This window comes from Chamaea fasciata, unplaced genomic scaffold (genome assembly GCF_029207755.1).
Source record: "Chamaea fasciata isolate MVZ Bird 193981 ecotype frontalis unplaced genomic scaffold, bChaFas1.0.hap1 SCAF_1, whole genome shotgun sequence".
In the NCBI taxonomy this organism is placed as follows: Eukaryota; Metazoa; Chordata; class Aves; order Passeriformes; family Sylviidae; genus Chamaea; species Chamaea fasciata.
Genome location: NW_027094086.1, coordinates 48,297,939 through 48,313,053, shown reverse-complemented (window position 1 = coordinate 48,313,053; position 15,115 = coordinate 48,297,939). Strand labels below are relative to the sequence as shown.

General features: G+C 35.2%; 1 protein-coding gene across 1 annotated transcript in view; it reads right to left on the bottom strand.

Moving 5' to 3' along the window:
• The window catches only part of ROCK1 (Rho associated coiled-coil containing protein kinase 1), an 83,336-nt gene that overhangs the window by 20,937 nt on the left and 47,284 nt on the right, over nt 1-15,115 (bottom strand). The window contains exons 12-23 of the mRNA XM_066182634.1: nt 12,761-12,849; nt 11,177-11,225; nt 10,464-10,599; nt 9,995-10,086; nt 9,634-9,880; nt 7,865-7,971; nt 6,667-6,817; nt 5,628-5,788; nt 4,591-4,775; nt 3,769-3,838; nt 2,182-2,276; nt 901-1,066 (exon numbers count right to left, since the gene is read on the bottom strand). Coding sequence (XP_066038731.1) covers nt 901-1,066; nt 2,182-2,276; nt 3,769-3,838; nt 4,591-4,775; nt 5,628-5,788; nt 6,667-6,817; nt 7,865-7,971; nt 9,634-9,880; nt 9,995-10,086; nt 10,464-10,599; nt 11,177-11,225; nt 12,761-12,849 — 1,548 coding nt within the window. The remainder of the gene's footprint in view (nt 1-900; nt 1,067-2,181; nt 2,277-3,768; nt 3,839-4,590; nt 4,776-5,627; nt 5,789-6,666; nt 6,818-7,864; nt 7,972-9,633; nt 9,881-9,994; nt 10,087-10,463; nt 10,600-11,176; nt 11,226-12,760; nt 12,850-15,115) is intronic.

The following is a 15,115-nucleotide window of genomic DNA, read 5'->3' as shown; positions in this document are numbered from 1 at the left end:
ATATATATGAGAAACCAAACATAACTGTATTCCTAAATAAAGGTTTTGTTTGAAGCATATACAAACTATTGTGTATCAATCTGTCTGACAAAGTTACCAGAATACTTGAAACCAAAAATATATTGATTGGCAAGAAGGCATTCCTTTGATGCCACAGAGATAGTCTTCTAAATGCTGCTTGAGAAATAGTGGTATTCTGGAGATCTCAAGCTTAAAAAAGCAAATTCATGAAACAAACACTATTTGCACTATCTTTCCACAGAGATGGAATATCCACGGTAGCATTAACAGAAACCTTTCAGCAACTGAGCCAAGTTCAGTTACACCTGGAATTTTACACCCCCAGGATTTTTAAGAAATGATGTTAGAACAGGAAAAAACAACAATGATAAAATAACTATGCTACATATGGCTTGCTGTTTAAGGCTTCTCAGTTAAAGACATTTATCAAGCTCATACTAACATCCAAAAGCTATGCTATGAAGTGTCTTCAAATATCATATTTTGGAATTTACGTTGTGAAACTCAAGACTCTCAAGTGGGGTTTTTTTTAAAGACTAAGTTACTTTGCAATAAGAGTCTCTAATACACAGCTCCACAAATTTAAAAGATTTAAATAATACACTTGGCAATGACAAGAAGTAAATACAAAAGGCTTAATAACTGAATTATAGACCTTCACTTGATTTTCATTCTGGCTTCATCTCAGATTAATGAATTTTGTTTTTTAGGGAGGTCACATGATGAAATTTAAATGTTTAAGGTTTCAAGTGAGCCCCAAACTTAAGACATTTAATTAGTTATCACTTATGATCACAGTAAGACTTCATTAATTAAAACCATGAATTTTGGTTTCCAGCTGGAAGACATTTATACAGCTATTGATAACGGTTAAATTACCCTTCTTATGATTATGTCCTTATCAGACAATTCTTGTCTGTGCCTTGATGCAGCTTTTTTGCTTTCCTGATTCAGTTCATAATACTGTTCTTCAGCGAGTGCCCGGGCCAACCGTTCCGACTCAGCTTTGGTTTCAGCTAAATCCAACTGGGTAGCGAGTGTTTCTCTGTAAAAAGGACATTAACACTTCCTTTTCCTATGCAAAACATTCAAAATTTTCAGGAAGACTATCAAACCTCAGCTAATGGTCATTATCTTAGTTTCTCAAGAAAAGCAAGGGTTACAAAACTGCATTCTGTACAATTGTATCTTTTGATGCTCCACAGAAGCTACAGCAGCAAGCTTACTGTGATTTCATTAACATTTCAATCATCTATGAAATACAGAGATGTATTTTCCTGCCTTTGAGGAACAGAAAATAAAATTAAATTATATGTACAGAGTGGTCCATCAAAAGATATTTAACCCACATTTGCCCACAATTCCCATAGTTATGTCCAAGTGAGAAACATTTATGATGAATGTAAGATTGCAGAGAATAGTGAGGGAATAGAATACAAAGAATCCACAAAAAGAAGTAAGAAAAGAAATAAAAAAACCCCAAGAAAAATAAGAGAAGTCTTGCCTACCTTCTCCTCCCTCCCCATTTCTTTATGTTGGTTACCACTCATGAACAACTTTGCAGAGACACACCTATTTTCCTCCTACACCATATTTATTGGCACAATATCTTTTCTTTTTCCCTTTCTTAGCCCACCAAAATGCTGTACAAAATGAACACTGTACATGACCTCTGCCCTTCAGACTGTTTTCCAATGCAGATGCTCAAGCAGAACAAGAGACACAGACTTTAGAAGAAACTGTAGTTCATCCCTAATCGGAAATATACTAAATTTCAAAGACTTTTCATTCCCTTTTTTTCAAATTATTTTACTGACTATAGAAATATATTAAGTAATTATCAGGATAATATAATCAAATTTTAAAAGTTGGTAAGTGAGATGATTACCACAAATTGGAATATTTTTAAACATTTTTGAATCCTACTAAATTCTCAGAGAAGTCATGATTCTTGTCACAGACATGATAATGCCCTAAGCAAATATGAATAACCATATTTGGCTTTGTGAGTCAATATAGCTAACATCCTACATATTTGCCACTTACAAGGTGCTTTTTCTAAAGGAATTAAAACATGTTAGATTTGATTCAAAGTATTCATGAGTGAGACAGTATTACATGGAAAAATTAAGGTGTATGTGAGAAAGATAATGGGCATACTTTTCATTTTGCAACTCCTGCATTTTTCTTTGCATTTCTTTATTTCTTTCATCAATTTCCTCTTTCAGTTCCTTAACCTTATTTTTGTAAAGTGTCTGTAAAAGAAAGCATAACAAAATCATTATTCAAAATCCATACTGAAATTCTTCCTTGTTTTCAGACTACTTAGTTTGAATTTGTCAAACCACAACACATGCCAATACTGTCATTAATAAAATTTCCTCCTTCCTTCCTCTCCCTGATGTTTCTTTCCAGTTCCTGTTGGGTAGGGAACTGATATGACCAAGTTAGTTTTCAATTTTCTAGTGTGTTTTCCTACACAGCTGCAGAAATACACGTGCTGCAAAAGAGAAGGAAGGCACTGTGACACAGCAGAACAGGTCTGGACACAACAGGACAAAACTGCATCCTCTTGAAACATCACTTGTCTCAAAACGTTCATCCAACAAGCCTAACACCATTCTGTGCTTTCACCTGTTGCATTCTCTTTGTGTCCATGTACCTTTTCTCTTAGAATCTTAAGTTTTTTCTATACAAACTTAGTAAGTGATTCAGCTGAGGTCTGATTTATGCAAATGACTTCTGTGAAATACTTCTGGGTTTTATTACTACATTGTTATTATTAACACTACCTGTAATTCTGAAAGTTAAAATTTGATCTTCTACAGTAAACTACTTTTGCTAAATATTCAGACTGCATTATGAATGTCTTATTTAAACTACAAGTTAGTGAAAAAAGAAGAAACTAGAAACCAATGAACACAATGCTCTGCATCTTTGTACTAGCAGTATGTCCTGCTTTCTGTGCATTTCATGGAGAAATGCACAGAAAGCCCCTCTAACAGATAATGAAATGACAATCATATGCAGTTTAGTAAACACAAAAATTTTTATTGCCTCTCCCAGGAAAAACCAAACTTAAAAGTATTTCCCAAAGTGAAATGAGCCTGCGCATTTTCACAAATGTGTCTGAAGTTCAGGTGTTACAGAGAATCTTATGCTATTGTTTCTTTTCACAGAGATGAAACAGATCAAACTACATCTATGAAATACACATTTTGGCTACCTGGAGTACCCAGATTCTTCAGAGATTCAGGTGCAGAGAATGTAGCTTTTTAGAATAAGGAATACATGCAGAATGCAACTGAGTCTGTGGTTCTTAAATGTATGTATAGCATACATTTAAATGCATGCTATAGCATTTAAATGTATGCTATACTTAAATGTATCAATAGCATGGAACATTTTCCAGTAAGTTTGGAGATTTTGAACTCTCTACAAAGTTTGAAATTATATCAGAAAAATATCTTGTTTCCCAACCTCAGGATAGGAACAGCTCTGATGAAAAAATCAGGTTAAGAGTTCCTCAATGTAATGTTAGTTTTGATAAACAACAAAGCAACATTTTAGATACACCACCTAACGTTCTCTAATATTTTGTTCCTTGTTTGTATTTCAAGCAGGATTTTCTGAACAGCTAATTTATGCCTGGCTGTTACTTACATTAAAACAATTTTAGTTTCAACTATTCACTGTTAAATGATTTTATGTAAAAATGTAGCACACACAATTCCTTGCAAGTCTTACCGAAAAATACTGCTCGGCTTCAAGCTGATCCTGAAGCTCACGCATCTGACCTTCATTTCCTCGGTACTGTCTTTGAAGGAATACAAAAAAGGAAAACATTTAAAAAGTCAGCTACTAACAAAAGGCAAGTTCTAACCAGAACAGCATCCTACAATGACCTACCATTTGCATACATATTACTTCACAAAGAGCAACAGTTTGCTGTATCCTAGAATTCTGACTTAATACAGTTCTTATTCTAAAACAATGGTTGTTTCAGTAGGCAGTTTAGAAGCCAAGAAGTATTCTAAATGGAGAAACATTGAGCCAACTGAAAGAATATATAATAGAAGTCAAAATGAAGACATTTCTCATTAATTAAAGTTGGTTTAAGAAACATTAAGAAAATGAATCAAGCAATTAAAGGGAACTATTGACTCTCATGTACTCAAAGTCCCATGTGATTTAGTAAGTAGCATCAATCCATAAAGAAGTCTTTCAAAAAGAAGAGGAATATATACATACATATATATATATATATATACACACATATATATATATGTATATGCATGTGTGTGTGTGTGTGTGTGTGTCTTAACACAGAATGGTGAGCCAAGAACTGTTCTTAATCATAGCTCATAACAAAAATATTTCAACACTGACGGCTACATAGAAATCATAACATGCAGCTACATAGGAATCATAACATGCAGCTAAAAATACTCTTTCAGTTTAGGAAAAAATGCCTATGCACTAGAGAAATTTGTTCACTAGCAGAAACAGGCAAAATAGTACATGTATAATTAAGCAATTTTTTCCACTTTACTTCAGGTTTTTACTTACTTTGCAAGTTGAGCCAACTCAAATTCCAGTAATCTCTTTGCTTCCAACAAGGTATTGATTTCCTGTTTCAGCTGCTTCTCAGAACCCTTCAAGTTATCAGCTTCAAAAGCTTGTGCCTTTAATTCATTCTGTGCCATTATTCGCTTATTCGTCTCTTGTTCTAGCTTAAGTGTCAGATTCCTTACCTAAATGAGAAATATTTCCATTTAGGTGCCTTTGCTAAATAATCAGCTGCATCTGGCTGAAGAGGTTTCACATATGGATTATTTTATATTAAACACCACTGACTAGATGCTACACCATGTACCATATGTCAAAATATTCCTGAATCTCTTAACTCTCCAGTGCAATAATCACACAAATCTGCTGCCCTTAGAACCTATGCCTATGATGGTGCTGCAGGATGATAAAGCTTTCCCATTTTTAGTTTATTTCAAAGTCCACGATTTAACTTATCTGAAAGACAACAATTAAAGTAACCCAAATTGTCTGCAAACCTCTCCATGGATTTCAGATCTTAAAAACCTCTCTCACCCTAGAAAAAAATGCATTTACCTACTACATAAAAACTAATTTACATGAGTTGTGACGCCTGTAACAAATTTCATTCCCACTGTCCTGTAAAGAAAATATAAGGATGAAGCTATTATTCTTAGTACCTAGCTTTTTCACACTCAATGTTCTAATTGCATTTCCTTGAACAAAAGGAAGGAATGCAAACTAGACAACCCAAGTGCAGACCTGTAAATCATCCACATCAATCAGACTGCACAGTCAAATTCACAAGCAAATTTTTTCTTTAGAAAAAGAGAAAACACAAGAAAGTGCCTTACATTGAATTGAGGTTCAAATATGCAAGACATGCTTGAGTTAAGAAACAAACAGAAATTACCTAAACCTACTTAGGCCAACAACTATCCACTGAGAGTGGTATTATATAAGGAGTTCAGTATAAGTGAATTTAATTTTCTGTTTCTCAGTTCAACTCTAATTTCTTATTTATATAGAAAATTATTAGTGATGAACCTTTTACTTACTTCATCTTCCAGTCTCTCCTTTTGCTGAAGAAGATGTTCCAGTTTCTGCTGAGATTGCTTCAGGTCAAAGTCCAACATGGAACACTGTTTTTCAGCTTGAACTATTCGATTTTCTGCTTTTTCTCTTGCTGCCCGTTCTTCCCTTATCTTCTTTTCCATTTCTAAAAAAGATTAAGGAAAGAAAAACAACAAAAATGAGTATATAGTATCTGCAAGCATGTTTTTGTAAAAACAGTCAAAATACCCTAATATTTTTCAGACTTTTTGTTCAGCTATCTAAGCTTTTCTGCTGTTTGATAGACTGATTACTAAGCAAAAAAATCCTGGCATTATCACAAGGAACACTAAAAAAGAAATATAATTCCAATCTGCATTCAAAGCACTGGAATATTATCATGACAACAGAAAGATAAATAGCGAAAGAAAAAAAAATGCAGATTCTTGAACTAGTCATTTTGAAGTAAGGCAAAGTTTCATTTCCATGAATGGACAGTAGCAAAAGAAAAAAATGCTACCATTATTGTTAACTCTAAAAACCACACTTAGGTACTGATGACCTTCGCAGAGAAAACCTGACATATTCAATTACAAGATGAAGACACACCTTTGATTCATGGCTACACATCTATAAAAGAAACCTTCTCACTTCCCTTCAGACAACCCTAATACAACACCGATATTTTTAATGCAGTTACACAGAAATGAATGCTCTAAGACATCTCTCTTGACAATGCATTCTTTCAATTCTGTTTAGCTATAGACAGAATTTCAAGACTCAATAGCATTTTAGAAGTCAAGGAAGGCTTTGAAAGTATGCAAAACAATAAGAAACAATACAATTTTTATGAAATAGAACGTTAGGGGAAGTAATTTTAAACATGCACTTTTCATATTTAAAGATTTTAATATGCATTTTCTTTATATAAAGGGATCAAACACTTGTGCAAGAGTACTATGTTGTAAGACAATGTGTATTAAAATATCATAATCAGAACACCTTTTATTATGTATTTACTTGAAGCTTGCAGGGAACACTTACCACACATGGCAACTGATCTTGCCTCCTCTATTGACTGGTGTTTGTCGGTCAACCGTGCTTTGGTCACCTTGTGCTCATTGACTTCCTGCTCTAACCGGTCTTGTAGGGATTTCAGCTTGTAGTTCAAATCTATCTCTAAATTATTCTTTTCCTGAAGATAAGGAAAAAGTTGTCAGATTTCTGTAATACCTGAGGGAATTGCATTTTTTATTCCCTTTTTTAGTATTAAATTTCCGTTATCAAGAGATTATCAATGTTATTTGCCACACACAGTAAAAACAGTAACATACCAAAACTGTACTCAGTGCTCTGGAAAAAAATTCATTAATATTTTTCCAGTAGTCTATAAATTTGTAAGAAAATGGAAACTTCTCCGTTTGTATAATCAGTAGTCACCTAAATTGGAAACATACAACTAATGAACTGACCTCTTAGATCACAGAGGAATCTGAATTATTGTTACCTGGATGGATTTGGGTTATTTCATTGCTAGGATTGCCAGGCATTAACAGTAATTCACCAAACAAGCACTGGAGATGTGCTTTGAGAGACGAGGACTTGTCTTTGAATGGCTGCTTCACATAACAGCAACTTAGAACTGCCTACCCCTTCCCTCACAGGCTGTCATATCTCTGGATTATTTGCATAGACCACACAGCACAGCAAGTCTTCACTTGACCTCACTCGACAGAGTTAACTCTACAGTCTGTCTGGAGAAAGGCTGCAAGGCTTCCTTTTAACTTGTTTTTCCATCATTTGGAGGGGATCAGAGATTTTAGGGGAACATTCTGCTACCATTCAGAAGAAAAGACAGAAAAAAAATTCTGCTCCAAAGTTGATGAAAAGGCCTGCCTGGCACTGATCCAGTCAAATTAAAATCCAGTAAAAGCAAAAGAAAAAAAATCTGATTTTTAAAGTCAGATATGCAGAAAAAAAATCCTTGCTACTGGCAGTAGGATCCTTGAATCAGTGATAATGAATGACAAACACAATTTTTATGCCCAATGCTACAAGTAAGAACTACCTGTGGTCTTGGGAGACAATCCTGATGGGATTGCAAATCAGCAGTATTTAGTTAATAATTTAAACATGAGACAGATTTAGAGCAGTAACACTGGACTTGGAAACATCAATAATGTTTGAAAAATATAGTCATAAGCTGACAAAGAGCATCAAACTCAACATCATTTCACCATACCTTTTCTGAATGATTAAGCATATCCTGTGCTTGTTTTCTTTCTGCTTCCACTCTTTCAAGATTGTTTTTAATATTTTTTACTTCTTCTTGTAAAGTTGTAATCCGAACTGCCACAAAAAATTAAACACCACACAATATTAGTTCCTATACTTAGATCAATTGGCTTTGCAACTTTCACTGATTTCTGGGCTCATGAACTATCTTAAATACTTCAGATTTTTCAGGCATGGCAAAGGCCATATACTGTAGAGGAAACTGACCTTTTCAGTCACTCTTTATGCATATCAGCAGTAACAATTCACAAAAACTAAGCATGCAGAAATGGTCCCTGCCTTCCATCACTTCCATTATCTAATATTCAAAATTTCTTTCATTAACCCAAGTTCTGCTGTGCTATGGAACAAGCACCTGTAAGTGATGCTAACTTCATTAATGGGTAGATAAGGCACATTTCACAGAACGTCAGACTCAAATGGATTTTTGGGTACTAACAAAACATGTATTTACCTAAGTGTGACTCAAACCATGGGGAAGTCAGGAACTGAAACAGGCTCCCCATTGAAGGTGTGGAATCACCACCTCTGAAAGTGTTCAAAAGATGTGTAATTGTGGCACTTAGGGATGTAGTTTAGTGGTGGATTTGGCAGCTCTGGGTTAATAGTTGGCCTCAATGATTTTCGAGGTATTTTCCAACCAAAACCATGCTATAATTTTAAGTGCTATGACATGGAAAAAGGAACTATTCCTCAAATCCCACAGCATCTACCCTTGTGTGGCGTAGGAATTTATACAAAATACTAAGTAGAATCACGTGGTTTGGAAGGGACCTCTGAAAACCACCTAGTCTAATCTCCCTGTCACATGCAGGGACACCTCTCACTAGACCATGTTGCTCAAAGCTCCATCCAACCTAGCCTGAAACACTTCTTCTATTTGAACAAGGAACAAGGCAACAATAGTTTCTCTGGGCAACCTGTCCCAGGGTCTCACCACCCTTATTGTAAAAGTATTTCTTCCTGTATCTAATGTAAATCTATTCTCTTTCAATTTAAAACCACTGCCCCTTGTCCTGTCACTAAAGGCCCTGTTAAAAAGTCTCCATCATATCAGCACCCTTTTAGTAAGGAGAGTCCTCATCAAAAGTCTGCACCTCATGGAAACTCAATACTGCAGACAGATGGTTCAAAATGGCAAGTTAAGAGTCAGGGTCCATTAGCATAGGCAGAGTCATAAACTAATGCATCTGAATAGTTTCTAGTATAAAGAATCAATACAAATAGCAGAAAGTTTCAAGCATCCTGAAAAAGGGGATCCTGCATCTGCGTCCCTTATTGTGCTCTTAACCTTGCTAATAAAAGTAATGTAGAATCATCATAAAAGAAAACAAATGCAATTTAACAAAAATATAGCCTTCCTCACAAATGAAAGGAGAGTAAGTGCAGGATGTACTAACTTGGCTACTGCACAAGGCAGTAAGACAGCGCTGGATCTTCTCTAGCACCATATCAGCTCTTCATATGTTTGCACCACTGGACTCAGACCTTTAGTCAGTGCAGCGTCAGACACACAATCAGAGTTTGACACTCTTTGATTTTGATATTCTCTCTCCCTCACAAGAGTTGCTCAACAGGATCAGAAAGCCAAATGCAATCTTCAGAAATTGTTCAGTCACACTTTGTTTGCAGGTTGGCTTTCCTCCTGTTATCAAACTCCACTTAAGTAGGGTTACCACAACTTTTTTTAGTAAAGTACAAATTCAGAATAATTACCCTGTAGTTCTCCAATCATTTCAGATCCATGACTCCTGTCCCTTCGTTCTGACTCCAAAGCTGCTTGTAGTTGGTAATAATCTTTCTCCACCTGCAGTTTTGTGCTTTCCAGAACTCTGCACCTTTCCTGCAGTTCTCTGTTCAGTGATTCTACCTGACTTAATGACTTGCTCATTTCTGTGTTACCCTTTCTCAGTCTTGCAGCTGTGTCAGATTCTGTCCTCAGCAAATCATTTGCTTCTTCTAGCTGTTAAAACAAACCAGAGAAGATTCTCAAATATAAAGATTATGGAACCAGTTTTGCTACATTTGAGTGATCAAATTTAAGAAATAATGAAGAAAAGGAACGCAAACAACATACTTGTTTTTGTAACTGTGTTATCTTCTCATTTGAAATTTGTGAATGCTGGCTGATTTTTTTCAAGTCTTCCATCTGATCTTTTAGGGTGGACACTAAAGAGAAATTGCACCATTAATACAGCATACTAAAAAAACCCTTAGCTTTGTTTTTTTACACCAATATGCTCCAAAATATAGTTTTGCATTGACAGGTCTTTTGTTAGCTTTTTGCTTCTTAATACATATTTTTATGTCAAATTTTGTGCTTGCAGGCTAACAACACAGCACAGTGTTTCAGAGAATTTGGAAATAAGAACAAAAAAGTTGTGTTCAAATAAAAATGGATTCAAAATCTGTGTAGATTATTTGAAAAGATCCCTTTTCAAACTTTAAAGTTGCACAGCTCTTAAGATACTATGGTATGAAATTATTCCCACCAACATATCATATATACCCCTCCTCAGTGTCAACGTTTGGACAATATTGCCTACCTTCATTTTCCACATTACGTCTTTTTTCATTCTCTTGTTCAAATTTTCTTTGGTACTCGTTTATCTTATGTTGTAATACCATCTTTTCCTTCTCAATCTGAGACACTGTTGTTTCCAAGTTCTTCCTTTGATTTCCCTGAAATTCAAAGAAACGGTATTTTATACTTACATTTTAAGGAATGATGGCTAAACCAGTATCTCTGCAACTAATTAAACATGGAAAGTGATGCATTGTTTTAAATGAATGAACTTTTGGCTTCCTTGGAAAGGTTTACAGAAAAGACAGCTTTTTTACCTTCTACATGACAAATTTATACAATTACTAGAAAAATTGTTGTTAGTACGATTATATCTAAAGTAACTACTAAAATTATTATCAAGAGACAAGAGAAGAAGTCAACAGAAAATAATCTGTATTTTTGTAGTAATTGACTTTGATAAACCCCAGAAAACTTGCAATGAGCAAGACTAAGCAAAATACTTAGCAGAGTAAACAGGAATCAGTATGACTTACAGAAAGAAAAGTTTTTGAAAATGTGTACAAATAAAAATGTAATCTCCCAATGCTATGGATTGAAACATGATTGTTAGGTCTCAAACTTGAATGCAGCACAATTTTTTATTCTCAGAAAAAATATCTTAGACTCATGAAAGTACTGTTCCTGACTTCACTCTTTACCCGATTAAAGCATCTTCAATGAGGAAAAAATTACCTCTTCATCCAGTTCTTTCATTATCTTGTCTAGCTTAATGTTTGAAGATCTAAAAATAAAACAAGATCATTTAACAGATACATTATACATACTGTTTTTCTAGTGAAATGATTTGTGATTATTACTAAAGCGAACATTTATATTTTGACTAATGTTATTTTGTAATGATCATTTAAAGCTGAAGAAGAAAATCAATCATTGCAAAAAAAATTGTAAAATATATCACTAAGTATTTATCAGCTTTGTTGCAGAATTAAATACGCAAAACTTCAGGTGCCAAATTTTATCTCTTAATCTGCAAAAAACAGTGTATGTACACAACAGGTTTTCCTTAAGAATAAAATCCTCTGGTAAGCTGCTAAAAATTCCTCTAGTTGTTACCTCCAAATATCTAAAATAGTTCATTAATTCCACAGTAGACAGCGCCTTACTACAGATAAAGGTATACGAATAATACTATTTGAAAGTCTCTCTGTTGAAGCAATGTATTAGGAGACTGGGCTACAGAGAGAATGCAGCAAAATGCACAGAAATCCATTGCATTTCTGTAGACAGCTATCCCTCTTCAAAGAGGCAACAAAGAGGACCCAGACAAGGCTTCCTGACAGGTACAAAAAGAGGCAGTTACAATAGCTAGCAATCCCTCCTATCTATTAACTCTGCAGTGAATGGCATGACATACCAGAAGACACAGTTGTGTTCTGACAACTTCAGTAGTACTGCAGGAAGACAGTTACTGAATATCCTTCAACAATGTACATCCTGCTTGTGGAGAGCAACAGAATGTGCCAACAATGAGCTTGTGTTTAAGTAAGCAACAGTGTCACACAGCCTAAACTCCCACCAGACCATTTCAATTACCAGTTTACACCTAAGGAGCTTGTACAGCTACACACTATGGTTCTAGTTCACAAGTCTAAATCCCTCCTGTGCCATATACCTAGTGTTGCCTCCTGGGATTACTTAATCCTTCAGGAAAAGACTTCAAAAGGAGAAGCTAACTAAAGGGGAATTGAGTTTGCATGACTTTTCTGATTATCAGAAAAGAAGAATCTCAACTGTTGGTTCATAAATGTGACAGCAAGAAAAATGCAAACTCTCACATAGCTGCTACTTTCAGCATGGTAGAAACAGAACTTTAGAAAGCAAACAGTTGTTCTTATATGTCAGCCATAGGAAAAAAAAAAAAGTGGTTTTCCAACAAGTACCCTGTATTTAGAAAACAGCTAATTAATTTTAATAATCCAATGTATGCCATATACACTGAATCTCATATTTTCAAAACAATCAGCATGGTGAGTATGTACCTTAGTCCAACAGAACATCTGAACATAGAGATATCAGGTAAACTCAAACACTTAAGTGTTCAGAAAGAAAATGTGTTACACAGTTGTCAGTGAAAAAAATTTTTTTCCTTATACCGTTCAAGAAAATTTTAGAATTACTTAACCCTGTGCCTGGAACTCCCTTGGAGAACTACAGCACCATTCTTAGTGCTATCCCTGTAATTCCTAAAGCAGTAACACGGAACTGCAGTGTTAGATATATTTAAATTATGTAAACAATTGAAGTTCAAAGTCTCACCTGCACTTCTGCTCCATTTCATCTTTCAACTGCATTTCATTATGTAGCTGTTCTTCTAACTCATAGATCATCTTCTGCATATTTTCCAGCTTTAAGTATATATTTGTACATGAAAGAACATGCATTAAATTTAGAAACTTTTAAAAAGTGTTTAATAATATTCAGTTCTGCTTACACTGTATCACAGCTTACTTTCTTCTACCAAAATAAGACATTTGACCTTATTAAAAAATGATGCATGTCCCCTCCTCCCTGCCCCCCCACCACAATTTAATTATAAGAAGTAATACAGTTTTTTTCATTTGCATGCACATGAAATTTTAGCGCATCTTCAAAATTCACAGGGCTGAGCTAAATCAAATCCTCCTTGTTTTAGAGATCTTCAGTATCTGACTAAAGATATTACTGCCAAGATATAAGAAAGCACTTTAGTTAGTCTCAAAATTTCTAGCATAAACCACCACGTGTATTTTGCAATGTATCTTCAAGCTCCTAACAAGTTCAGGAAGCAGAACCAGGCCAGTCAGTTATTGGCAATGGGGAGAAAGTGCTCTCACCATCTCTTTAGTCAGAGATCATTTTTACAGCTAGAACTGTACCAATGTTTGAAAGATAGTAACAAACTTCAGATATTAATAGGGCACATTACTGCATAGCATGTACTGTTTGCCAGCAGGATAAACTCAGAAATTCATTCTTTCCACATAGTCTGAAAATACCTACTTTCTACCAAATATCTAGGCAGAATAATCCAACATCAAAATCCTCAGTAAACATGACAGTGTCAGCTTTTAAGAAACTCATCAAGTCAACCTTATGTTGATTCATTATAAACCTTTCCACTAATATTGTAAGGATTTCAGCCTATTTAATTTTTATACATTTCCCTCAACGCTCCTGGAACTGCATAGAGAAGCACTAGATTCCTGATCTAGACTCTCTTCAAAGCAACATAATCAAGTGGTTCTGATGCTTTGCTTTCTTGTTCCCCGTTTTAACTCTAAAATCTCAAAGCCTTCCAAAACTTAGACATTTCAGCACTTAACAGAGCAGCTCTGGAAAACAAATTACTGGTGTGACATAGAATGTAACACTATGAGGATCAGACAATGCTTGTAGTTAAAAACAAGGGATGGCTTCTAAATCTGAACTTTAAGGAAAAAGGAAGGACCAGTAAACAATGCATTTATCTACTTGGTATGAGCCACTGAGAAGTAAAACAAGAAGCAAGACTATTTAAAGGCTCTCACTTCAATAAGAACAAACCACAGTAAACGCCCCAAAACAGAGGATAACAAAGGTTCAGTGTGATTGCTCTCCCATTTCTTTTTACTCATGTTATAGCCCTTCCAGACAGGGTACACAGAGGAACTAAATGCTAAACGGGATAGATGAGAAACAGGTCTAAAAAGACATCTGGCAACTGAGGCATTTCTGTGCTGACTCCTACTAGCTTGGACTGCTATCGCATCCTCTTGCGTCTCTGTGTCTCTGTATGTTCTCACATCAGGCTGCACCCCAGGGGACCCATCTGAGCTTGCTGAGCAGTCTAATTATATCAGTAGAGACAACAGGCTTCCGGACTAAGTTCTGCACAATCTGCTATCAATAGACTTAAGAATACCTCAAGAAAATCCTGAGTTACAATTAACTCAGTACAAAAGCACTCCTTTAAGTTTTAGTTTGTTCTTGGTATCCATTCTGTGTGAGAAGCAGGGGAGGAAAGGGCTACAGAAAAGCCTGTCTGCAACAGAGAAGTAAAGAAAAATCCCTCTGGAAGTGTCATACTTTTTCTTTTTTCTCTTTTTTCTTATTCACTACAGCATAGTGAGTCTGGTTCTGTACCCCTGAACAATGAAGAAAACCTAAGATCCAGTGCAAAAGCATCTTTTAATCTCCTTTTTCTTAAAATCTAAACTGTTTACAGATGGTTATAGCAGCACTAAACCAAAGTAAGCAATCAGATCTTCAAAGAAGTATGATATTCAGTTTTGAAAGGGCATTGAATTCTATTTCTGCACAACATCATGGCCTAATTCTGTTAGGTTTTACACACTTGCAAGACAATTAATTTCTTGGAAATTTGTGGCACTCATGTCTCTCCCCAAAGACATTCAAAAGGCAGACGTCAAAAGCAGATAGATCAGGTAACATCTTGTGTTATATTTTCAGAATTAATTAATGTGCTAACCATGTGTCAACATTACCGTTTTCATTGCAGCATGTAATGAAAGAGAAACAGCTGAGAAAGAACTGTGGGGGGAAAATACCTTGTAGTAAAGACTTAACATTGATTTAAACCTTCCTATACCACTCAAATTCTTCCAGACCTTCACCTCCCAAAACTGCTAAAAT